Consider the following 24,620-nt stretch of genomic DNA (forward strand, 5'->3'; position numbering starts at 1 on the left):
TACAGAGTAAAGAGGGTGTTGTGTGTCTCTTATATACGGTTATTAACCCGACAATCTCACCTGCACCTCGTCTCCGTGTTCTCCCACAACCTCAACGAGGCGCGAGATCAGGTCAGAGACAGCGTGGTTGTTAATTGGCTGTTTGAGGGCTCTGAAGATTTGGAAAGAGCGACCAGCATAGTGACGCGAGGAGCTGCACAGAGCCGTCTGTAAAGCCACATCGCTCAGCTGATGCTCCAGGTGGAAGTCTGTAGAAATAGATGGGTACAAAGACACATAAAGATACACACTTGCAGGTTTGTCTGTAGATAAGCGTTACTGTGAATATTAGCAGACTCGATTTGCGCCTAGACTTTATCATTCATTTTGTGCTATGTATGCATTAAGTGTAGTGAATTGTCTCATGGTCGAACACTGAAGAGGGATTTAAACAAATCATATGGAAGTAGAATAAGATAGGAAAGACATTTGACATTGTGAGCAGTTTCTCACCTGACTTTGACTCTTTAAAGACAGAGACGACGTGGCGTAGGAAGTTGGAGAGCTGCTCCGTGCTCTTGGAGTTGGGGTTCTTTGGTGTGATGTCCTCATGCAACCACAGCGGCCCAAACGCTCTGAGCAACAACAACACAGTACTCCAGGCACTGTATACCCACCACCAGTAGCACCACATACATGTTTAGCAAGCACTTAAGTATGTGCATAGTGCACATAGAGCGCACGACAGTGAGACACAGATGCACTTTGCTAACACACCTGCTTGAACCTTTGTATGCCAAACTTCTACAATTGCACAGATCGCCACAGTAGGCATGCCTACCTGGTGGAGAGGAACTCAATGAGTTTGTTTGTCTTCTCATCGGTTTCATTGGGCATATCCTCAAGGTCCTCCAGGTCATCAGGTGTTACAAGGGGCAAATTTCCAACACTGCCTGCAGTGCTGCCGCCACCAAGACTGGCAGAGGACGAGTGGGAGGTGGAGCTGAGGCCGGAGTCCGCCACTGGAGAAGCCTGCCACTCTCGCAGGAAGTCAGGTGCATCTAAGTGAACATGACGATAGAGTATACAGAGTATATTATTAATATATTTCCCTGCAGCGTTATCATATTGTTATATACTGCATTGTTTCAGCACATTTCTATAGGTTCTAATCAAACAATCTATTCTCTACATGAGTAAATGTCACAGGATTAATACATATGTGTTTGCATGTGGAGTATTTTCGACTTACGCGACTGCTGGTACTCTGTGTGGTAGCTGGACTTAATCGTGAGGGTTTTGTTGTCACTTATCTCTCTCGTCAGCATCAGAACTGAGGCTATTACCTGGAAACACAAAAAGGAAGATTCAATCATTTCAATTCATTTTTAACCAACTACATTTTCATTGCCTCTTTATGCAATGCTAATTCAGGCTAAAATAGCATTATAACAACAAATATGAGGATCCCACTCTGACCTGGAAGTTGTTGTTGCAGGAGAGAGCAATAAGGAGGTGGAGAAGGAGACGTTTACTGTGTTCATAGACCTCTGGTCTGTAGTGGTCCAGTCCTGTCAATGAAATACACATCCAGTAAGACAACCACATGTTTAAGATTACTATACTATACTATAATAGATGCATGCAAAGAAACAGAAAAACACACAATATAATGTGTGTACTTTTTTATGTTCATCAGCTTGTATACATGCTGATATCCATCTGCATATCTGTCTCACTGTATGTACAGATTACAATTCTTAGGAATTCATTAATTATAAGAAGAAAAATACTTGAAATATTGCTTGATGCTGTTACTGTGTCCAGATATGTTGGTGTACAGTTTCTTAAAGGCCCACCTGTATGAGGGCTTGTTGTGCGTCATTGGTTGCGATGACAATATTTCTCCCAATTCACTGCCAGTATTAATATATGAAACATTACACAATTAGTTCTAAGACAACATCCCTCACACAGTCATACAGATTGGATGACAACTTGAGTTAGTATGCTGAATATCCAAATAATACATTTCAGCACAGGTGACAGGGTAGGTATGCGTCAGTGGCGGGCCGTGAGGGCCTGCTAAGCCTTCTCTGCTGGCCTAAACAGAATCACAAAGTTATAGCTATTTTATAATGTAATAGTTTTTCACAAATACACTACATGTATTATAATTATTTTTCCCTGTTAGCTTATTTTCTCATTGCACAGCTCCTGTCTTCGTCTGTTCCTCAGCTTCCGGCCGCGGCGCGGCTTGCTTGGCAGCTGGTTAAGGAGAGCTCTTATCCAATCCGATTTTACCTCTGCTTCTCTATGGTAGAATAGCGGGTTAAACTACATGGGGACGGCCTGCTAGTGTTCTGGATGTGTGATTTGTCACAGGGCCCGCGTGACCATTAACATGCGCTGTGATTGGTCAGTGTGTCAACAGAAAGCTCGGTTGCAGCAGAGCTCTGCTGCTGGGTTCTTACTGCCAGCACAAGAAGAATTCAGGCTGAAACGAGCAAAGTTATGACATGATTAGTGTTTTGCTTGTTTTAACACTTAATGGCCAAAGGAGGAGAAACAGACTTGGTGGGGGATTTACTTTATGCCTTTCTCATGGAGGGTTGGGCATGTTTTGGCATTAAAGATCCTCACTGAAGCATACAGATGAACTGAACAACCACGTCATTGAACTGTGTTAACAAAGAGAGGCGGATGGACTTTGTCTTTATTAAATGAACAGCATCTGGTGAGTGAACAGCTTTTTGTGTTTGTTTTTTTCACACTGCTTGGCTCTCCGCTGGCTCCCACTTCCACAGAGCTAAGCTAAGCTAGTTTACGAGCCAAGCTAAGCTAGTTCGCGGGGTGGAGGTGTTGGGAGAGCTCCAGACCTAAGTCGCTTTGGATAAAAGCGTCAGCTAATTAAGATGTAATGTAATGTTTTCCAAGCCACCTCGGGTGAGGGTGGTGGCTTCGTCGGTGGGTGCCAGAGGAGTGGCTGGCTGAGAGACGGCGCAGGGAGAACAACAGGGAGTTGGGCTACTTCTGCGGCTGCAGAGAGGTGTGGCGTTTTAGCTGTTTTGTTGGATTGTTTTGTCATGTTTTGATATAATGGTAAGCTATTATATTGAGCACTTGGACAGTTCTCTAGGAAGCAGTGTTCCGATTTTCGTTTCTGGGGCTTTTATTGTGAAGGGAAAAACGGAAGGAGAGGAAATGTTCTAGTTAAGTGTGGAACGAGAATAAAAGTGGTTGCCGTCTTGTGCAAACTATGCAGCATCGTGTTGTTGTTTTATTAATAAAGTGAAGTAGAGGCGCAAGATAAACCCTTGGATACATAACTAAATGTGATTGGTTCTTGTTGATGTGAACAACTAGCATTGTCCATTAATGACGCAGCATCCCATCATGCGTGTATTTATGTAAACAATATCAGACGGCACTGAAGGCCTAGGTCGTAAAAGCACGGCCCGCCACTGGTATGCGTCCACATGTCTGAGAGAGAAATGCAGGCCTAGGGGAATGTGTCCGTGTCTTTGGTGACTCAAGAGAACGGTCTGTCCTGAAATGCGCGTCTGTGACGAATGCAGATAAAACCTCACACTGTCACGTGATGATCTTATTGGACGTCATTGAAAATGCTTACACACCTCAAAAGGTTATTTTTGTCTGTCTTTGTTTGTGTGTAAACAACCTTTTTGGCATATCAGTAAATAAAGATTTTCGATCTTCTATTTAAAGTTCCTTTAAGTCCACCTCATGGTACCTCATTTTGGAGGTAAGAGTGAGACCGGCTGGAGAACTTCATACAGTTGACCAGTCAGCTAGTCCAGTTTAAACACAGAATACAAAACTTGCATGACATTGAGGCTGTTTTCTTTTACCTTCCTCTGGGCTTGTACCAAGAGAAAGATATATCATATCTGAGTTACGTGTGTGTTGTGTACGCCTACCCAAGAAGAGGGCATGTAGTAGCAGGGGCAGGTGTAAAGCCCAGTCTTCTCTCACGCTGTGGTCCACCACCATTTCCGTCATGAAGATCACTGCAATGTTACACCTGAAAACCCACACACACACACACACACACACACACACACACACACACACACACACACACACACACACACACACACACACACACACACTATCAGCAGTGCATGCTCCCTCCATGGACTGTGTGGGGTGGTGTACTGAGCAATGTGATTATTGAAGGATTGGGTTCAAGCACATGTGAAATCAGTTAGCCCGCATGTAGTCTCATGGAGCAAATATCCTGAAGATTTAGCCATGACAACATTTTTGTTATGTTATTCAGAATAAAGGGTCAATAGGAAATGATTTTATCCTTCAATCAAATTAACACCGCAACGAATTATTATATTTTCATAATCAATTCATCGTTTTAGTCTATAAAGTCTTTGACAATCGAGAAAAAAAATCCAAGGTAGTGTCTTCACGTTGGTTGTTGAGCAGTATGAACCAGGGATCTTTCTTTAGAAAATGACAAATACATTTTTAAACAATTCTGTTGATCAATTAATCAAGTCTATCATTGACAAATTATTTCAGCTTTAAGTCAAGTCAAAGAAAAAAGCTCAAGACAATTACATTCAAGAGAAACCTAGTTTGTTTTACCTCTTAAAAGCATTCCTTGGCTTACTGATACAGATCCTGTTCATGACTGAAGTACATTTGACAACTGAGACACAGATTGTGCAAAACAATAACTTTTTTGGCAGGTGTATTTCACTATATCACCTAGTGCACATTATCATGCAAGTCTTATTCTAGTAACTGCTTTTGTGTGTATATTGCTGTTGAGGCTCCTCTCTAACAATAATTAACATGACAAACTGCACACACAGAAACTGTATTTGCCTGGAAAAAAAAAACCTGCACCATTAATGTAATAAATCTAGCCTGAAACTCATCTTCAGTAATGACTTTTGAGGTGTCGAGAGAGATGGAGAAGCTAGACTAATAAATCCCTTCTAATACTCATTCTCTACATAGCAGAGAGAGCAGGCTGGTTGGCTTTCATTCTGTGCTCAGTTTATCAGACCATCTGAGAGAGTAGGTGTTACAAGTCTGTGAGAAAATACCTTTCTTTGCTGAGTCTGCTGATACGCTGCTGAAAGTAACATTGCTGGTTCAACTCTAAATCTGTTTTCTGCGTGCGATCCTTGTGGTTGTTTCAGAGTGGATAGTCGTTCAGTGTGCGTCCATGTTTGTTTGTGTTTACCTATGCAGTGGTCCTCTGGGTGTGATGGTTTCTGGGAGGTAGTCAACCAAAGGAGCCCAGCAGCCTCCGTTAATGGGCATGGGTAACGGCTGAGAATGGTTGGTTTCCAGAACACCCAGTAGCCAACCAGCATATGGTGGGAGTGGGTCGGCTACAGAAACAGACAAATCACAATTTTTAGTTTAGTGTAACATATATCTTATACACACACAAGGCTCTTTCTCCCTCTTAACTTTCACAATGCACATTCACAATGCGCTGACCATAGACCCTCAAGCACAAAAAAGTTATGTCACATGAATATCAGAGCCGTGACAAACAGGTAATGTGACGGGCCACTTTTACGAACCGCCCATAAGCAGCTCATTCAAAACGTGTAGAATTCCAAACAGAGCTAAGTCGCAGTCCAGATATTTCAACAACAAAGTGGTTCTTCAGGATGTTTGCAGCTGTTGGCACTTTAAGTTTAAATTACTACACTAATACAATAGTTTATTTTATTTCGTGATCTAAACATACTCAGTTTTGAAATGTATTCAATTTATTATGTTTTGTATTTAGCTTAAATGTTGAAATATGCTTATTTGCTTTATTGTAAAGAGTTAATGAGAAGATTGATACCAATACCGGACATGCAATATATATGAAAATAGAGGTGGGTAATCTCATCAGCACCTCTAAAGCTCACTAATTAACACCTTACATCTCAATTGTTTAATCCGTACAAAACCAAAAACAACAATTTTACATTTTACGGGCAGTTGCTTGGCAGCCTACAGAAAATACAGGAAGATACGGCCCCAGTCAAGAAATATTGTTACACATAACCTCAGGGACATGGTTTCATTTTCAGCAGGAAATCCAAACGTATCCAAAAGAGCTGAACATTTTGAAAAAAAGAAAAACATACGTACTGAGGAAGATATTTTGCTCTTTAAGTGCTTGACAACATAAAAGGGTAGCTAATTGTCATGGTTAAGCATGAAATAACTATCTCATCAAACACTGGCTTGATGAAAGACGTGAAAGATCCAGCTTTTGAAAAATGGACCCACCCTCGTACTTGGCTGGTTACAGCTCTGCTTGGTCACATGAGTACTACCAGCAGCAGAGTCATGTCATGCCTGGAAGTCTCTCAACACAGATGCTTGCTAAAGATAGGCTGGGCACCGTGGTTGAGGTTAAATCTGTGTATCTGTGTCAAAGGGTTCAGTGGTGGGCCTTGGCTTGTGTATAAACAACATGTTTTAGATATAACTACTACATAAACGGCAAACATTTAATGCAGTGAATAAGACACAAACATTTTAGCTTGGCCATATAACAATAGCTGTTTTATTCAGTCTGAAAGAAAGTGGTGAACAGTATGCACTGACAGGAAGAATCCAAGTCCTGGAGCTCTTTCCAAATAACAGCTATGAGTCCCCTTGGGCTGTGTGCGTGTGTGAGTACACATTATTAAAATAAAGCAAGTTTGTACATTCATTCTCATGAGAACCAAGACAACTTACTCTTTTCATCCTCGTAGGAGCCCCCAGAGCTGTTGCTGTAGCGAGACTCCAGTCTGTTGTGAGCCCTGGCCATGCTGAGGCAAATGCATGACATTAAGAGTTAAAAATACAGAATTTGCTAAATGTCTTATTTTGTGACTGAAAAGTTGAAGTGCATAACTGCACTCATAGGATGCCGACATGTTTGACATATTTTATCTACTTGCACAAGACTATTGAGCGACTGTTGTAAATGTATTAATACTTACCGCTCTTCACTTTCTCTGACCAGCTTATTCTCATCCGTGTCCGTCAGGTTCTCCTGACCAGCCACCACCGTGTTACTGCTGGACGTGGTGCCTGACCAGAACACATTTCAGAGTTATTCTTCAGCAATACAGTCAATCATCCGTCACGTAAAAAGATGTCGAGTTCAGACCGAAAGTCATGGTGGAGATGAAAATAGAGAATAAGACAGGAACACCTCCTCCTCTTACCTGTTTGTGAGGTGGAGGCTTTATTGCTGGCAGCAAAGCGATAGAATGGAGGGTTGTCACAGTGCAGCACCACAGGGTTCACTGGGTCCGTCTGCTGCAACTCAAACAGGAGCTCCTCCATCGTCTGGATAGTGTTGTTGCGACACAGGTAGATAACCACCTTCTTTATCTAAAACAGATACAAACATACAGTATTAATTGGTATTCCTCACATTATCTCCATTTTTGCTACGGTATTTCCTATAATCATAAAATATAATCTACAACCCAGTACCAGTAATTTGTGGCAATCATTTAAATTTCATTATATTTGACATTATTTTACTTTGAAATCTGGGAGTTTTAAGCGGTGTATGTCGGTGTGTACAGACTACACTTACAAAAGGCAACAGTGTCGTATCACTGCTGACTCCACACAGGCTGATGAGGAACTGCAGGGTGATCCGCAGGTTGTTGCTCCACCTCTCGTTAGACACCAGAGCGTTCCAGGCATTCTCGATCTCTGGGCCAGGAACCTCGTCTCCGTACTGATAATGTGAAGAGAAAAATGTCCAGTTGGCAGGCAGTAGATTTCACTGGAAAAGGCGGAGTAATTTCAGAAACAAGCACACAAATAGCTTCCTACCTTAGCAGTCATGAACATAAGGTTATTGAGCACCAGGGATGTCGCCTGTAAGGAGCCCCAGCCGTTGCCTCTTAGACTGGGGGACATGCCCTGCCCCTGACCACGTGGTTCTTCCTCTGGTGTGCAGGGGCTTGAGGCTGGGGGGAGGAGCCCTGTGTCCACTAGCTCAATGTTACTGAGCCAGGGTAGCAGGTAGGATAACATTATCTGTCTGCCGTTGGTGTGGGTGGTTGAGAAACGCTGGCTCACCTCTGGTGAAAAAATGTCAGAGGAATACATGTTAGAAGTGTCTTTGGGAAGCTGAGCGTTCGTTAAATGTGTTCAATAACAGCAGAGACATTGGGAGCAAATCTAACAGCTATCTCCGAGAGTATCCTCGCCTCTTGGGAGTTTTTAAATGTACGGGTTCAAAGGGATTGTGCTGTTTTGGAGGCATTCCTCCCTGCTTCAGGACTCAATGGATACACTATGATTTACACTAAAGATTTAGCATATCGCATTGTAATGTACACATTCACCCTGAAAACATGTACCTGAGAAAAGAGGCAGAGTGAGCTCTGGGTACATGCTGGCCAGCTGGATGGAGAGTTGAGACAGGTTGACGCTGTACAGCGGAGGCAGAGGACCGTGTGTTCCATACAAAATATTACCAGGCTTCTGCTCCACCATTCGCTTAGAGTACGCACACAGCTTAGACTCCAGCACCTGCAGACATATTATTCATCTTTTACACTCATAATGCATTGCAGGTTTTGGCTTTATGCTTGTGCTCGCCTTTCCCACCTGTTTGCATAAAATGGAAAAATATACACAAGACCTGTGTGTGTGTGTGTGTGTGTGTGTGTGTGTGTGTGTGTGTGTGTATGTGTATGTGTATGTGTGTGTGTGTGTGTGTGTGTGTGTGTGTACCTGCATCAGCTGCATTGAGATCTCATATATTTCCCTGCTGGTATCAGAGGCCTTGAACAACACCAGATTGAGCAAGGTCACAAGATCACATGGGTAATTCCTGGCAAAGTAAGGAGGAATAGTCATTAGTTAGTTGCTGGTTACTATCTCAATAGCTGTAGACTACCTACCCTTCTATATGGGGGCGTAACAGGCAGATTCTAATGAATGTAGCAAAAGGCGTGATTCCCCACCTGTTGCCGCAGACGGTGGCAATGGCCTTGAAGCAACCAGACGCTAGCTGGTAAGACCCAGTGAAGCAGCGGTCCACAGCCCAGTTGAACAGATTGATTTGGTCTGGGTTTAGTTCTAAGAGCAGGATGACCACCTCACAGCCCAGACGGTGAACCTACGCCAAACACAAGTTATTATGTAGAGGTGAATAATCCACATATATAGGAAATTACACAAAGGGAACAACAACTCATAGAAAGCTCCTGTGCAACAAGTTAAAGGTAACAGTTGACTTACCCGTATGTCATGGCAGGCCAAGATGTTGTCAAGCCATTTGTAGAGATAGCCGTCAGTAGATAGACCCACATTGTCAAACACTGGACCGCAACACAGAACTGCTGACATGGCCTATGAGACAAAAGTTAAATTGAGTTAATTCTGAAGTTTCTGCCAGAAAATAACAGAATAACTCCTGTAGTATAGCAGGGTTTGGGACGTTTCGGTATTGTTACCTTGAGAGCACAGTACTGGTAGCGAGTGATCTGGTGGTTGCGGTCACTATAGCGATCGAGGGGCGTGAACATGACGCTGAAGGGTCCAGCCCATTGGCTGAAGAGAATGAAGAGATGGTGTCTCAGAGATTGTTGAGGGAAGAGAAAGCGTCTGTGGTGGACTGCGCAAATGTGAGGGTGAGAGAAAGAGAGAGGCATGGATGGTCAAAATAGAAGACAAAAAATAAAATGCTGATAGATTACAAATGTAAATTTAAGTCTGACTGGAATTTAGTTTGTCAAAACACTGCGGAAGCCAAGGCTACAACATCTACTACTACTAAACGACCAATGTATTGTGACATATAATATCATAAAAAAGTTATACAGTGATTTACCAGGAACACACTGGATGAGATTAGCCACCATCCCACTGAAATGGGCTCTAATATCTTTAAGCACGTCCATCTCCTTTTCATTCTCAGCCTCTAGTAGCATCCGGGTTAGATCCACGTACTCGAGGAACAAGGCACCCAGGGCCAGTGAATCCCGCTCTAGTGCTCCATTAGTGCTGTATGGAAAGAGAAGATAATTATATGTGTGTATCAGCCGGCAAGAAATTACTCTAGATTAAATGTGTGTGCTACCTGTCACTGATAACTCCTGCATTAGCCAGCAGTTCAAAGATCCTCAGCAGCTGCAGCCTGAGAAGATCCCTTCTCTCTCTGCGCCTCTTGTTCTGAAAGCAAAGTTTTCCATTTACTGCCAAATATATATTAATATACATATGTTGTTTTGTGTATACCGGATTATTGAAAGTAAAAAGAGACTGAGTTTAGAGAGACTGAACATTTGGAGGAGGTTTTCACAATTTTCTGTCTGAAATCAATAAAGTGAATCTGATCCTCTCTCAGTGCTGAGTGTGTCTCTCTCAGTGCTGTGAATGTGTTTCTCTCTGTGTGTTTGTGTGTTTGTGTGTTTCTCTCTCAGTGCTGTGAGTGTGTTACCTCCGGCCTACGTTCCAGTGCTTCCTTCATCAGTGGATGGAGTTCTTCGACTAGCTCCCTATGAACAGGATCAAAGAGGGCAAAAGTCAATTGAGTGCTACATTAGTGTTCAAATCATGCTTCCTTGTAGATAGAGGACGGCCTGATTTAAGGAAACAGCATGGTTTGCAACAGATATCTATCTTGTGCAACCCAAATGTCACATGTCCTAAAAAACACTAATCTCCGCAGACAAATTTGTCTGGGGAGACCTTAATCTCTTTGACAACAATGAATGCCCTTTTGGAAAACATTTTAGTTAAAAAAATAGATGATCTCTTTATAAATGAAATACCTCCCTTTCACAATGACACCTTTGTCCTTTGGAAATATTTGATCTATCTCTGTCCCTCAAAAGATCAGTGACATACTTTTTTCTTTCTTTTTCTGAATGTCAAAGGGACATGCAGCTCAGTTATGAAGAGAATGTAAGGACAGATGGGATTCAGTAATAGAAGGCAGCATGAAAAGACTTATGTAAGGGGAAAGGGTCAAATCTAGCACATCATCCATTTTCTGTTGAGTTCGGTCTCGTGGCATTCCTTCCGTTTAGGCTTTGTGTGTTTATTATTATTCACAGTTTATGACTGTTGAACATCTGAGCATTAACTCAGAAATGTATTTGACAATTTCTTTGACATCTTATTGAGAATGACGTCGGTGCACATCTCTAAATGATCCTGTTCCAGTACCTGAAGACCAGAGCGTTTGTGCATCCGAACCCCAGCACCAGAGACTCTGTGATCTCCAAACTCTCTGCTCTCATCAGCGGGACGAGCTGTTTCAAAAGCCAGGCTACTGAGGGAGTACCTATCACCTGAGAAATACAAAGAAATACACAAACATTGATCAGGCAACATTAACAACCTAAAACACGCTCTTACTCCCAACTCGTCAAATACAGGCACTTGGTCAGTGGCTCAAAGCTTCAAACTAAGATGCTTTAGATGTACCTCTTGCGACAGTGTGTCAGTTTCCACTCGTTAAATGTACAGTGTCTTTTAAAAATTAACTTCCGTCTTCTCAGGAACTTGGGTTTGGGCAACAAAACCACTTAGTTGGGTTTAGTAAAAGAGTGTGTTTGGCATTAACTTTACTGACAAACGACTGACATGGCTAGCAAGTGACGCGAGTCACGTGACTAAAAACGCTAACGACTGACGTGACAAAATGTCAACGTTTACTTTTAGTTTTGCACGGGATACGAACAGCAGTCTCCTGAACGAAAGTCCTGTGTTTATTGTTGCTTTTTTTCCTGGTATATATTAATATAATTTGAATTGATTTAGATTTTGGTCGGCTAGTTGGACAAAACAAGACATCACCTTGGGTTCTGGGAAGTTGCTATGGACATTTTTTCACTGTTTTCTGACATTTTAGAGAAAGAATTGGCTGAATGATCTACATACAACAATAACAAAACTTTTCCCTGACTGTGAAAAATTCCAAGGCTTTTCAGGACATGGAACTATTTGAACAATCCAAACATGTCCAGCACACCCACCTTGTTGTCGTAGGTGACGCTGCCGTCGGGCGTGGTGGCTGTGATCTCTGGTGTGGAGGCTCTGAGATGACCGGGGGACATAATGCTGGGCTTAGCCACACCTAGACACAGGATCAGGTAGTTACGCCACAGAGAGATGTAGTTGTCACTGGAGCCTGCCGTGCTGGTCTTCTTTGCATTCACTGGACTGCTGCAGAAAGACAAAAAGAGAATAGACAAGTGGTCAGATATCTTAATCTCCCATACACATGGATCATTTGTTGTATGAGATACGTGATCATTCTATGGTCACTGTGTTGTTAAAATAGCTGTTAAATGCCTAACAAGTATAATATAATAATGTGTGTTCTTGTACTTGGGGTCAACCAGTGGCAGTAGCAGCTGCAGCCGCGTGAAAGCGTAGGGCCAGGCGTATCCCAGGGCGATGGGGCAGTGTTTGGGCAGGTGCTCCTGCCGCAAGAAGATTTGCAGACAGAGCACCCATGGGTCCTTCACACACTGGGCAAAGATCCAGACATGGCTGGGGCTCTTCACGTCGTAGGAGCTGCTCACCAGTCGAGCCGTCCACTCCACCAGCCATTGGAGGTCAACATGGTGGCTGAGAGGCAAGGTAGACTGAGGGAGGGGAGGCATTTAGGAACGATACACAGCCGCTGAGGAAGTGACTTGGAGGATTGTGATATGAATAACTTATCTGATGTACTAATGTTACCGATACATGCTCCACATAAACACACTTACCGAGTCAGAGACAGCCACATGAACAAAGCTGTCCATTACGGCTGGGCTCAGCTGGTCCATGACCTCTATCATGGGTTTGTCATCATCCTGGAGGGAGAATTATAGAATCATCTATTTTTATAACAGCGTCATACAAATGTGAAAGAATACATGCGCCGCATATGCTGCATATCTAATTACAGCTACATCCCTCCTTCCATAATTTCTCCCTCTTTGGTAGAAATTTGCCACCAGCTGTGTGATACATGTTGGTAATATCTGTCTTTGGACTGTACATTTCTCACTTTAAATCTATACAGAAACTTAAAATGTCAGAGAAGCTTGTGAATTGTTCTCCACTATGTTTGCTCAGGGAAGATGTGAGCGTCCTGTACTCACGTCAGCATGTCCCAGAGCTGTGAAGAGGCAGCGTATTTCTCTTAACACACCGACAGCCAGCTTCCTCGTGCTGATCTGACACGAGCAGAGGAGCAGCAGGGCCAGGCCCTCGACCGCATGGAGCACTGAGCAGTGAGGGCTTCGCTCTGGCAGTCTGGGGCTAGACTGCAGGAGAAGGAAGACAAGTGAGTCAATAGTACAAATATTCCAGTAAGCCACCTTGTTTGACCAGTTATTAAACCCATAGTTATGGAAGTTGACACTTTACTTGGGTCAAATTGACATGCTTGAAGAACCCCAACCTGTTCTCAGATTATAATTTTAGTGATTAGCGACATCATTGAACGTATTTCAAAACAAGGAAAATACAATCAATCAGTAATTTCTGAGATATGATGATGTGATGGGTGAACACAATAACCAAATATGTCTGTAAAGTAGTAGTTTTAAACTACAAACCTCAACTCCACCTCGTGTCTTCCCCTGGAGCTGCAGCGCTAACCTCCACTGAGTGAGCAGCTGGAGAAGGAGCTTCACTGAGGAATCCTGCAGACCCTGATGGGTGTCTTGAACCTGGAATTGTTTGGAGAGAGGCATTTACAGAAGGGCTGCCAATATCATGTATATTATATGTTGCTAATAAGGACAATGCCTTTTGAATGCAGGATTAATAACGTATTGGTGAGGTAGCTGCATGTTTCTGTGAAATTAAGGTATACCTCGCGCAAAAGGAAATGTGTGTAACCAAACAGGACGTCCTCCCTCCAGTCTGAGAAATCGAGTAACAGGCTCTGCAGGGAATTCTGGGAAATAAGACGAAGCTCATCGTCCATGTGCACGGTAAGTCTGAGGGATAGATGAGAACCCAGAGTTGAATGAACAAGATCTTGCTGTACAACCTCATTGACAGAAAGAAAAACGGTAGGGGTTCCAACACAAATGTATAAAATGTATCAGTTATAACTCAACAATATAGTCCTGAAATAAACATATGGGTTTTGTATATAATTAGCATGTAATGACATTCCAAAACATGAAGCATTTCTTGTCTCTAACTCACCGTGAGAGCAGGTCAATGAGCTCAGGTTTAGACATGGCATCAGGGAGGATACGAGGAATGGCAGCCACACATGTCCTGAACAGGTCGATTTTAGGCTTCCTTTCGCCACTGTAAAAGATGGAGGGGGATGCACGCTTGCTTAGGTCAGGGAATGTTAGGTAACTCCAAATACAGGTAGGTCATGTTTGCAAAAGATAACAATATATAAGATATGTGTGTTGTGCCAAAAGTTCAGTCGTTAAAATAGCATCATTTCAAATGCTAAACATGTATTTCCTGTGCATCATTTTCGACTTGGGCTTTAAATACAGAATGCGAATAACCCTCAAGACTAAAAGGCTGTTGAAAAACACTGCACTTTGCAGCTACATACGTGATCATGTCCTCTGGTTCTTTGTTGAGCATCTGGACGCTGGTGAGCATCATACAACGACCCACCTCCTTGTCCAAATGTCGCAGGATGTTGTCCAGAGCCTTCCGCACCTGGGAGTAGTACAAGGACATGCCTGTGTCGGACAGGAAGAGACAGTTCATGGCGTTAGAGGCTACATTCATATTACACTGTCTGGAATGCCGACAGACACACACAGACCTATAAGTTTGGCTTCCTCTTCAGTAAGTGTCTTGCTGAGATAAGTCTTCTTTTTCTTCAGAGAGTTCCCAGAAGGCAGAGTGGCTCCTGTGTTGGGCATAGGAGGCTCTCCGTCCTTCTGTTGCAGAGCATCTGCTATCACCAGGAACGCCCGGAGACCTATGTTCATACGCTAGAACACAGACAAAGCACAGCATCCTCACTATGTGCCAGGTAGTCTGGTTATCAATAGCAATGACACAATGAGTAAACACACATCCCCAGTCAGTGCCTACACTTTATAGATAAAAAATGTTTCTGCTGGAAGACACAACAGAATGTTTACTACCGTGTATGAACATTTATTTGGGAAGATTATTTTTAAAACATTCAATAAAACAGTCCCTCTCAAAGGATTGTTGTTCTTACAGTTTGTGTAATTTACTACTACAAAATGTACTATATGGAACAATGTATTGTACTCTAAAAATCCTGACATTTTACTGTAATTTTAGCTCGCTGAGGTTAATGTAGCCTTGAACCGCGAGCCTCAAGCTGAGATGAGGAGATGGCCAAGAGGTCTGCTAAGCTCGCTTCTTTGATTTTCAAACTCAAGTGTCAGCACTTTAGGTAATTAAACAGAGATCTCCAAGCTCCCGCTGGAGCCACAGCTTGAAAAAACTGTTTTCCACATATGCAGTCGTACTCCCCAAGACCTCTAAAATGACTTAAGAGTAAAATCGCTTCCCTTTTAAACTGCATTGATTCTTATGATTTGTTTTGACATATGATCACCCCTCAGTGCATCTCTTTACTACAGCTGAAATATTTCCTATTCAAAGCTCCAACAGAGAACATACCATTCTATTACCTTCCTCGCTGATTGAGGACTACAAATACAAACTGGAATGCTCATCCTTGTAACATGGCCCACGGGATACAATGTTGATCTGTGTGCGATTGTGTGCACATGATTGAATGTCTGTGTTGGCTGTCTTTACCTCTGGGTTGAGACTGAAGGCTTTGGCAGGTTTCCCGACACTCAGCAGATCAAATATGATCTCTTTCATGGCAAAGTCCAATTTCTCCTGAACAGAGGACAAACAAACTGGTGTTACAAGACGTCAGAGTTATTGTGGTGTGAGGCAGCAAGTCCATCTATTGTATGTCACCAATAGGACATTTTTATTACATAATGGTTTATAAAAATAAATACAAAATATTAGGCAGAACAAGGCAATGTATGGATGTAATAAGTCTTATTTATCCATATGTGTTATTTCCAATAAATGTAATGTATGCCATTTGGTAATTGTATTTTATCAGACCAACTGGTGCTACAATACTTTTTTTTTGCTTTTGATCAGTTTCTGCAATTCTGTCAACTAAGAATGTTTGATTAACCAGTATTTGTATTTCTTAGTAATAGCAGAAAGAAGCACAGAATAAATCTTGGAATTTGGCACATTGTTGGCGCCACACTTACAAACTAACAAACGCTTCATTTATTATGGCCAAGAGCAGAGTGTACCAACTTTGTGTATGAAAGTATGTGCAAGTGTGATACACACCTGTGCAATAAACTGGATAATCTTGACAAAAATGTTCAGAGGCATGTCTCTGGGCACAACGCTCCGACTCCCTTTGGGGAACAGCGTGGAGGTGATGGACGTCAGACGACTGGGGAAAGAATGAGAGACGAGAGACAGACAGAGAGGGAGGGGAAAGTGTTGAGACATAAGTTAAATACCTCAGCAAAATCAGAACATATTTCTCTTTTTACTGAGAACAAACACCATCACGAAAGTGCTCTGCATTTGCTAAAAACGATATTAAACGATCTGGAGTTCTCCTTGTACCCTTATTTGTTCATGATAACACTAAAGACTCGACAAGTTTAAAGTTATATCTTACATCTTGTTGATAATAATTATAATGTGACATGTGTTACCTTTGTGTTCCAGTGTTGCTCTCGCACTTTATTCGGATCATGTAGACCCACAGCAGGCGGTAGAGTGATTCTAGAGCCACACGTGCCATCTTTGGATCTCTATTCTGTATTCAGACAAAGATTTATCTTGTTTTACCAGGTACAGTATTTCACAAAACTTACATCTTACAAAAATGCTTCACATGGATTACTATTGGCCAAAAATACCTTAGTATTCCTCATTCCTCATATATTGTACCTACTCGCAGTACTACTTGTGAAAATGTCCACATCCGGGTTTAAAAGCAATCCACATGTTTACAAATGATTTCAGACTGATTGGTATAAAGAATTCTGCCATGAAGTTGTCTTGCTTTATTAAACGTAAAGTGACACACACTGGCACCGCTGTTTGACGGTGCCTTCAGTGGAGCAGCTCCTAGCATGTTTGGACTCAACTGAGGTTTGCTTGTTTTCACGAATCCACTTGAAAAGGCATATATTAAAAGATCGATCTTGGGATTGTATTACTTTATAATCAGATTATTCAAATGACGATACATTTTTTGTTATAGTTTTCTCTCTTTTTTAAAAATGTTTTTAACCAGCCCTATACCTTACATACACATGATTTACTATGTGCACTACATGTACTGCTTTTGGAGCCTATATAGCAATGTTCAGTGTGCGACAGTGTGATCATAAATCAAGTGTTAATGAGCCTCCATCAATCACTATGTTCTATGTTTCCCTCAAGGCAATACATACTGATCGTTGATTTTATAGTTGAAGAGGTATTATGTCATGCTGGTGCAGCAGTGTGAAGCTCAGTGTTGTGTGCATGTACTATTTGTCACTTTGTCAAAATCATTCTTCATTGGCTGACATTTTTGGCACTGGCAGGATTGGTTCCGTGTGTGAATACAACACTGCTTGTGATCTATACAAATAACCCCATCTCCGGTAGTTCTCGCATTTGCATGTCACAGACAAGGCTGACCTTGAGGTTTGAGAGGCAGTTGTTGAGGAAAATGTGCCAGCGGCTGAGGAAGAACTGCTTCTGACTGACACACAGCAGGCAAGTTACAAGAGGATACAGAGCCTGGGGTGGAGAGAGAAGACAGATGGGAGACATTTGCATCAGGTGATTCAAATTCAAAGTTCATTCATTGAATGTAAATATAAAATGAAAGATGCAGGCGGTCTTCCTCACTAGTTTTCCACAAGAATGCAAATTGCAGCCTATGACTTTGAAACGGCTTTTAGATGTTGAAGCTTTTATTGAAGTCTGTCATTAAAATAACTAGGAATCATTTATTTGAAACTGTAATCAAATTTCTGAGCTCCTCCTTTATCATCTAAAAACAATGTGCAATTACATTATTTCAAATTAATCTTTTCACAATCATGTTCCACTTGTTTCAAGCCATATAAATCCCTCATTAAACTGCCCTTTTCTTTCCTCAATCATCTATGTCTTCCTCTCTGGAATTAAACGCTTATTTATCTTTGCTTTATATTGCCAAAAGGTTTCTGTCGGCCTGTCTGTTTAATTAATTTATGGACTTGGAATTTCTTCCTCCATTTCATGGAAAAATATAAATCAACAACAGTTTGAACCATAGCAAGTTTATAGATAACTCTACATACAGGAATGTGAACTTGGTGTCTGGTCTGTTCGATCATCTGGTAAGGGCATGTAGACAGGTCATTGTTACACATGAATGCCTTCAATGACATGTGTGATTCCAGGTACACCCGTGTCATGAAAATACTAGGTTTCAGGAGTGCATCATTTACCTGTCGCTCCTTATCCAAGTTGGTATTTGTTATCTGTCTCCCTCTCATTTCAGTGTTACCTCTCGCTCTCAGGTACGCAGATTGCACCGCATTACTGTCATTCCTATCATATCTATCCATTCTGCTCTGACATGGCAGGTTATTGTCTGTGTACACGCATGGATGCCTGTGCACTGTTCGTTTAGAAAACATTTGTGTGCAGAGTGGTGTGTCGAGCCTTGAATGCACAAATTGCTATTGAGTATTTGGAGAATCTAACGAAGGAAACATGCATAATGACAGAGTAGGTGTCTGCAGCCCTGAGTACATGAGTCCCTGCCACAGCAGGAGATACCTGGATATATATCACAAAAGGCACATTAACAGCAACCAGCAATAATGAAGCACATTTGTCATCTTATCTGTCTATCATATGGCTATGGAATACAACCCAAAGGTGGGGCAACATTTAGGGGAAGACTAAAGGGGAACATTACCTCGGTAAGCATTGCTCAGCTGCACTACAAGAAATTAATCAACTACTTTCAACCGGTCAGGTTGCAGTTCAGTGTCATAATTACCATATTCATTCTTGAGTTATGGCCAAATTCAAATAAGTTCATCTTTGGGTCCAAGAGACTTTTGTGCCAAATTTGAAAAAAGTCCCCTCAAGGCGTTCCTTGGATATAGCGTTCACGAGAATAGGACAGAAGGACGGACAATCTGAAAACATTATGCCTCTGACCACGACTGTTGCCTATGTGGAGGCTCATTTGTAGAAAAAAAATAAAGAAAAAAACTAAATATACAGGAAATATTTGTGAGGAAGATTTTTGTTAGCAGGAAATAATGTTGTTAGAATGTGTTCATCCTGCATTAGAGATTATTGCCTATTTTATCATTTCCTTTTAAACAGTGAAGATAATTTTCATACTAGTCTTGTTCACGAGAAACCACTATCTTAATAAGAGCACTGCTTCTAAAATGCCTGTGTACGGCATACTGCACTCCTGTCTCCTTTCCATGGAAAGATAAAAGCCCACATGTTGAAGAGTTACAGTAAGTGCTTTCCCCAATTGCTGTTAATGGAGAGGAAATGAGGAGTGAGGAGCAGTGATGAAACGGAGTAAAAGGAGAAACTTACCAGAGAGTGTTTCTTCCTTGAGGACAGGTCCAGTGTGGTATCGTGCAAACTTTCTACAAAATTTCGTAGACACGGTACGTTCACCTCGTTCTTCACATTCTGGGAGGAGGATGAATAACAAAAAAGTTAGTTTAGAGATGTTTTTGCCAGACCCCAACACTCCTTTATTTATATATATATATATATATATATATATATATATATATATATATATATATATATATATATATAGATAGATAGATAGATAGATAGATAGATAGATAGATATACATATACACACACACACACACATACATATATTCAAGCTTACTTTTTAAAAATGTTATATTCTCATTACTCTCTTATGACTATTCTCAAGATATAAACACTATGTATTAAGACCAGCAGATATACTGTACAACAGAAATACAATAATTCAGTGTGACTCTTTAAATTAATCCAAAAAAGCAAAAGTACACTGAAGTACTCTCAGCGGTAAAATGAAATGCACTTACAGCAGCTACAGGAACAAGTATCTCCACAAAGAGTCCGGCTAATGAGTGTTTAATATCTTTATCCTTCACTTCCAAGAAATACTGCGCACACTCCTTAGGAGACAAAGAGTTAAAGACAGTTATAGAAACAATGTATGTACTTGATAATGCTGTGAATGCAAGGTCATCGGTTCTAATCCCTGTATCGTTACTGATGAAGGAAATGAGAAACATTCTCACCACCGCAACTACCATCAAAGGGACAATAAAAACCCTAATTACTCTCAGGGAACCTCTTGATAGTCAGGATACAATTGCTTTTTGACTAAACTGCTTCCAGAGATGAATGTGAGCAGAGAAAGTGGATGTCTGTCCTGTGAAATACTCCCCGAGATTCCTAAACCAGAGCCTTTTTACAATTTGTTGGTATGTAAAAATCAGATAAGAGACGAAATTATTTCAGCTCTACCTGCATGAACTGGAATGAGGCTTCAAAGTCTTCCACCGGGTACATTTTGATGCGGAAGAACTTGAGTCCCATGATGAGGCTGATGGTGGACTGGATGACGTAGGGGCTCTGCTCCTTCTGTCTTAGCTCCTTCAGCTCGGAGATGAACTTCTTCCTCACTGCCGGGAACCTGCAGAGTGAATGGCAACCAGATGTGACCAGTCACTCTCTTTGGAGTGTTCGTAAATGTTTTCATACCCAGGTCTCAGGTGAGTGGTGGTATTGTCAGTGGAATAACTACAACAAAGTGGCAAGATGTTTTTCACGTGTGTTTATTTGCTCATATTAAACTGAACTCCGATTCCTGTATTCACCTGTGTTTTTTTTTCATTTGCAAAAGGTTGTGTGCGGTTGTGTGTGTGTATGTATCCAACATCCAAGTAGATTTTTACCAACAGTGCTCTGCAGGCCTATATTTAGAATGGCATCTGCACGGGTGATGTGGAGGGAATGTGTATGTGTGTGCGTGTGCGTGATTCTTTGGGCGTTTTTTTGCGTTTGCTTTTGCATGCTTCACAGGGGTTGCCACAGCAGTTAAGTAAGTGGAACAGTCATCGGTCTTCTGTTTAATGCTGAGTGTTTAAATAAGATACACATAAACACTGTGTTCCATAAACCAAGCTGGAAAAACACACACTTAATGCCAAGAATAAAGTATGTGCCAGTGTGTGCTCAACCTTTTCACAGCTCTGTGTGTAAATAGTGTACTACAAACAAATACCAATGAGTGTTAGAAATCTTCCAGGAAGCTTAATCAAGTGTAAAATCCACCACCCACACAGTAGACAGTCTGCATTTGCTAAACCAGATCTCAGTATTGACTTTGATCCAGTCGTGACGGTTAAGGTTAGGGTGAGGGGAAGGGAGCGAATTATGTCAATGAGATAGAAAGATAGAGTTGCAGGGATGTGTGTGTCGCCCTGTGAACCTCCTGGAAAATGGGAACAGTGCTCATCTCTCATCACAACATTACACAGACAGAGGACCATCTTCTGGAGTGTCATTATCCTCAGTTGCCAACACACACACACACACACACACACACACACACACACACACACACACACACACACACACACACACACACACACACACACACACACACAGTTTCTAAGCTTTAAAAATAAGTAAATAATCTACTGAATTGTAGATAATAAAGTGATTTCTTGTGAACATTACAAAAAACATTCTGAAAAATGTAATGTTGATGCTGTTGATATACAAACATTGAAATTGCATGCACTCATAAACACACAAGCAGCATAAACACCAATTTGCACAGTACCTGGACTGAGCTACAACTCCCACTACTTCAGCATAGAGGTCAGCCACTATGTGCATGTTGCCTGTGTTGGGTCCCAGATACCTAACAAGTGAACAAAAACATGAATATTATAGTATGTAGTGCTGTGCAGACTGTGATAACAATACACATATTTGCTATATTTGTAAGAGCTATGCATACAGTAAATGCATGTTGATGCCAACACCACATGTGAATATGTTGCAGTTGGTGTATTACTGGTACACTGAAATTCAATGCATTCTATAAAATGATTTTTTTCTATAATAGATCAATCTTACCCTTCTTTGTATTTGAAGTGCTTGAACGTCAGGTTTATGACTTCTTGGATGAGTCCATCCAAAAGTGGATGGAGGGGAATCTGGATTGAGAGAAAACGTTTTTTATTATTTTATTCTGATTTCCATCTTTTCACTTGACATATGAACACTGAACATTTAATTAAAACAATATGTCCAAACTTGGTGTGCAATATATCGGCATATCCTTGACTGAATCAAGAACATGCATAAAACATTTTGTATTTGCGTTAATTTAGATACAGTTTAACATGAGTGGGGTGGGATTTACTGGATAACTGATATAAAGTATTTTGTTAAAGGGAAAAATTGCCACGATTCATGTGGCTGTCTAATCAGCATTGATAGTAAATGTTGTCAATTGAAGCAGTAAATTCCAGTGTTGATCGAGAAAGCCAAGCTACTGCTTGCAATGCCATGCCGTCGGCGTGGCATTGCAAGCAGTAGAACTTGCGCCTTGCATCACCGTAACGTCTCAGGAAGACGCTGAATGCAGGAAGAACAGCAAAATTTGCAGATGCAAATTCAGCTTTCTCCATCAATACAGAGCTGAGGAATGTATTGCTTCAATTGACAACATGTACCATCAACAGTAATTGGATGTACACATACATTTCCCTTTCATCAAGGAAGAGTGTGTTGAATATCCCAAATTGTTTCCTGACAAATATTATTTAACCAGTGTAGCTTTGTTTCCAGTGATTGAAATACTGTTTGACGACAGACTTTTCTCTTTTTTTAAGTAGAACCCATTTATGCTCATAAATACGAGGACACATGCTGTTTACACTGTAAATTGAGACTCACCTGCTTTAAAACCTCTATAAGCACGAGAGAAAAGATGAAGTCTATTGCCAGATCTCTCCTCTCCAATAAGTAGTCTTTCTGTTGCTCATCACTGAAACAGACAGAAACAAAGAATCAGTTAGTTTTTACACTCACTGTTACAGTGTTGATCCTTTATGGAGGCCCAAGTGCAAGCTCCTGTTCTTGCCTTTGTACCCAACACACACGAGAATCTGCTTTTAACAAATTTCCGATAATTAATTAATTGAAGGCACTTTCTGGTTCACTATATAGCTGTGTGTACTCACTACTTGCCTTTAATAGTGTATTTATTCAATAGCAGTATTTCTTTAATTTAGACGTTGTTTTCCTGCCGTTTGTGTGGGAGGGCTACATGTAGTTACTCCAGCATTGCTTATTGTCTATAAAAGTAAAGTAAGTATGTACAAAAGTAACAAAAGTAAAAAAAATCCTGAGCCGGGATGAATAAATTAAATATTTCATAAGAATATATTGAAATAGTCATGCACAGTGGTTTGTTGTGTGTTTTAGTTTTTTGACCATGCAATTTTTGTGTCTGTAATTTAGACTTCCAAATCCATTTCTCAGGTAGGTGCAGAGAAGAGTTTTACAATCAATGTGTGTATGTGCAGTTTGTGTCCTCTCACTTTTTTGACTTGGTGTTGGCCCTGGGTCGATATTCATGGGACTCGTCCTCCAATCCGTTCTGCCTCTTGTACCAGTCAAACAGAGTTCTCAGGATGGACGGCAGGCAGTACTCTGCCAGAGAACTCATACTGCTGATCAACTGCACAGAAAGAAGGAGCAGGTGAAGGTGAGTGAGAAAGAAAGAAAAAGAGAAAGAGAGACACAGGTTAATCCCACTCTCAAAATAAAACAATGCTGCAGCTAGATGTGGATGACAGAGGAAAAAAGGGTCAGGACAAGTCAAATGTGTCCATGTCAACTGCACCTGGTCGAACTGTGGGTCTTCCCCTTTCTGCAGAGATTTGTTAAGTGGCTTCTCCTGGGAGATAAGAACAGACAGAAGGGAAAACATTAATGTCGGAGGAAATCGAGAACAGGCAGACATTTTATTCTGAAACTTTGTGATCAGAACTAGTGCTGAAGCTATTACTATTCTAAATTCTAAATCAATTAATAAGATAAGTACTTTTGCTTTATTAAAGAGTATTTGTACATACAAAAGACAAAATAAGACAGGTCTCTTAAAATGAAGAACTAAATGATTTCCGTAATAATATATGAAACCCATTTGGTGCCATATCATAATCTGGGTTTAAAAAAAAGGATTAAACAATGGAGTCACTCAAGGAATTGTTTCAGCCCTCATCAAAACTCAGTGTCTCTGCAGTCAATTTTTTTAAAATTGCTATCTCTCCAGACTCCAACCTGTATAGTCTGTAAATATTGAAGACACCGGAAACCTATGTCAGTGTTGCTATTTCAGATGAATGTAAATGCAATTATCGGCTAAGTGCCTAAAACAAGCCCAGGACCGACTTCACTACTTAGTATCAAACTAGCTGCTAAGGCACTAACCTTGTTATGTTCCTTTCATGAAACATATCAGGTGTTCAGCACTAAGTGCCATAAACATACAACAATCTAAAACATTTAGATTTAAAACAATAATATTTTAA

The 24,620-nt window shown here is 41.1% G+C and overlaps 1 protein-coding gene across 1 annotated transcript in view; it reads right to left on the reverse strand.

Moving 5' to 3' along the window:
* The window catches only part of fryb (furry homolog b), a gene marked incomplete at both ends in the record, with an annotated part of 45,972 nt that overhangs the window by 9,341 nt on the left and 12,011 nt on the right, over nucleotides 1-24,620 (reverse strand). The window contains 42 exons of the mRNA XM_079234435.1: nucleotides 61-248; nucleotides 493-644; nucleotides 821-1,040; nucleotides 1,232-1,325; nucleotides 1,459-1,550; nucleotides 3,921-4,024; nucleotides 5,210-5,360; nucleotides 6,721-6,794; nucleotides 6,969-7,059; nucleotides 7,197-7,365; nucleotides 7,577-7,723; nucleotides 7,822-8,072; nucleotides 8,355-8,526; nucleotides 8,731-8,830; nucleotides 8,964-9,118; nucleotides 9,241-9,351; nucleotides 9,456-9,616; nucleotides 9,833-10,005; nucleotides 10,082-10,173; nucleotides 10,442-10,499; nucleotides 11,173-11,297; nucleotides 11,985-12,174; nucleotides 12,340-12,599; nucleotides 12,726-12,812; nucleotides 13,104-13,268; nucleotides 13,563-13,676; nucleotides 13,823-13,949; nucleotides 14,164-14,271; nucleotides 14,537-14,669; nucleotides 14,756-14,927; nucleotides 15,736-15,822; nucleotides 16,306-16,414; nucleotides 16,686-16,789; nucleotides 17,665-17,766; nucleotides 19,588-19,686; nucleotides 20,082-20,174; nucleotides 20,530-20,698; nucleotides 21,854-21,934; nucleotides 22,153-22,232; nucleotides 22,978-23,068; nucleotides 23,625-23,764; nucleotides 23,930-23,983. Coding sequence (XP_079090561.1) covers nucleotides 61-248; nucleotides 493-644; nucleotides 821-1,040; nucleotides 1,232-1,325; nucleotides 1,459-1,550; nucleotides 3,921-4,024; nucleotides 5,210-5,360; nucleotides 6,721-6,794; nucleotides 6,969-7,059; nucleotides 7,197-7,365; nucleotides 7,577-7,723; nucleotides 7,822-8,072; nucleotides 8,355-8,526; nucleotides 8,731-8,830; nucleotides 8,964-9,118; nucleotides 9,241-9,351; nucleotides 9,456-9,616; nucleotides 9,833-10,005; nucleotides 10,082-10,173; nucleotides 10,442-10,499; nucleotides 11,173-11,297; nucleotides 11,985-12,174; nucleotides 12,340-12,599; nucleotides 12,726-12,812; nucleotides 13,104-13,268; nucleotides 13,563-13,676; nucleotides 13,823-13,949; nucleotides 14,164-14,271; nucleotides 14,537-14,669; nucleotides 14,756-14,927; nucleotides 15,736-15,822; nucleotides 16,306-16,414; nucleotides 16,686-16,789; nucleotides 17,665-17,766; nucleotides 19,588-19,686; nucleotides 20,082-20,174; nucleotides 20,530-20,698; nucleotides 21,854-21,934; nucleotides 22,153-22,232; nucleotides 22,978-23,068; nucleotides 23,625-23,764; nucleotides 23,930-23,983 — 5,445 coding nt within the window. The remainder of the gene's footprint in view (nucleotides 1-60; nucleotides 249-492; nucleotides 645-820; nucleotides 1,041-1,231; nucleotides 1,326-1,458; nucleotides 1,551-3,920; nucleotides 4,025-5,209; nucleotides 5,361-6,720; nucleotides 6,795-6,968; nucleotides 7,060-7,196; nucleotides 7,366-7,576; nucleotides 7,724-7,821; nucleotides 8,073-8,354; nucleotides 8,527-8,730; nucleotides 8,831-8,963; nucleotides 9,119-9,240; nucleotides 9,352-9,455; nucleotides 9,617-9,832; nucleotides 10,006-10,081; nucleotides 10,174-10,441; nucleotides 10,500-11,172; nucleotides 11,298-11,984; nucleotides 12,175-12,339; nucleotides 12,600-12,725; nucleotides 12,813-13,103; nucleotides 13,269-13,562; nucleotides 13,677-13,822; nucleotides 13,950-14,163; nucleotides 14,272-14,536; nucleotides 14,670-14,755; nucleotides 14,928-15,735; nucleotides 15,823-16,305; nucleotides 16,415-16,685; nucleotides 16,790-17,664; nucleotides 17,767-19,587; nucleotides 19,687-20,081; nucleotides 20,175-20,529; nucleotides 20,699-21,853; nucleotides 21,935-22,152; nucleotides 22,233-22,977; nucleotides 23,069-23,624; nucleotides 23,765-23,929; nucleotides 23,984-24,620) is intronic.

This window comes from Taurulus bubalis (genome assembly GCF_910589615.1).
Source record: "Taurulus bubalis genome assembly, chromosome: 2".
Lineage (NCBI taxonomy): Eukaryota > Metazoa > Chordata > Actinopteri > Perciformes > Cottidae > Taurulus > Taurulus bubalis.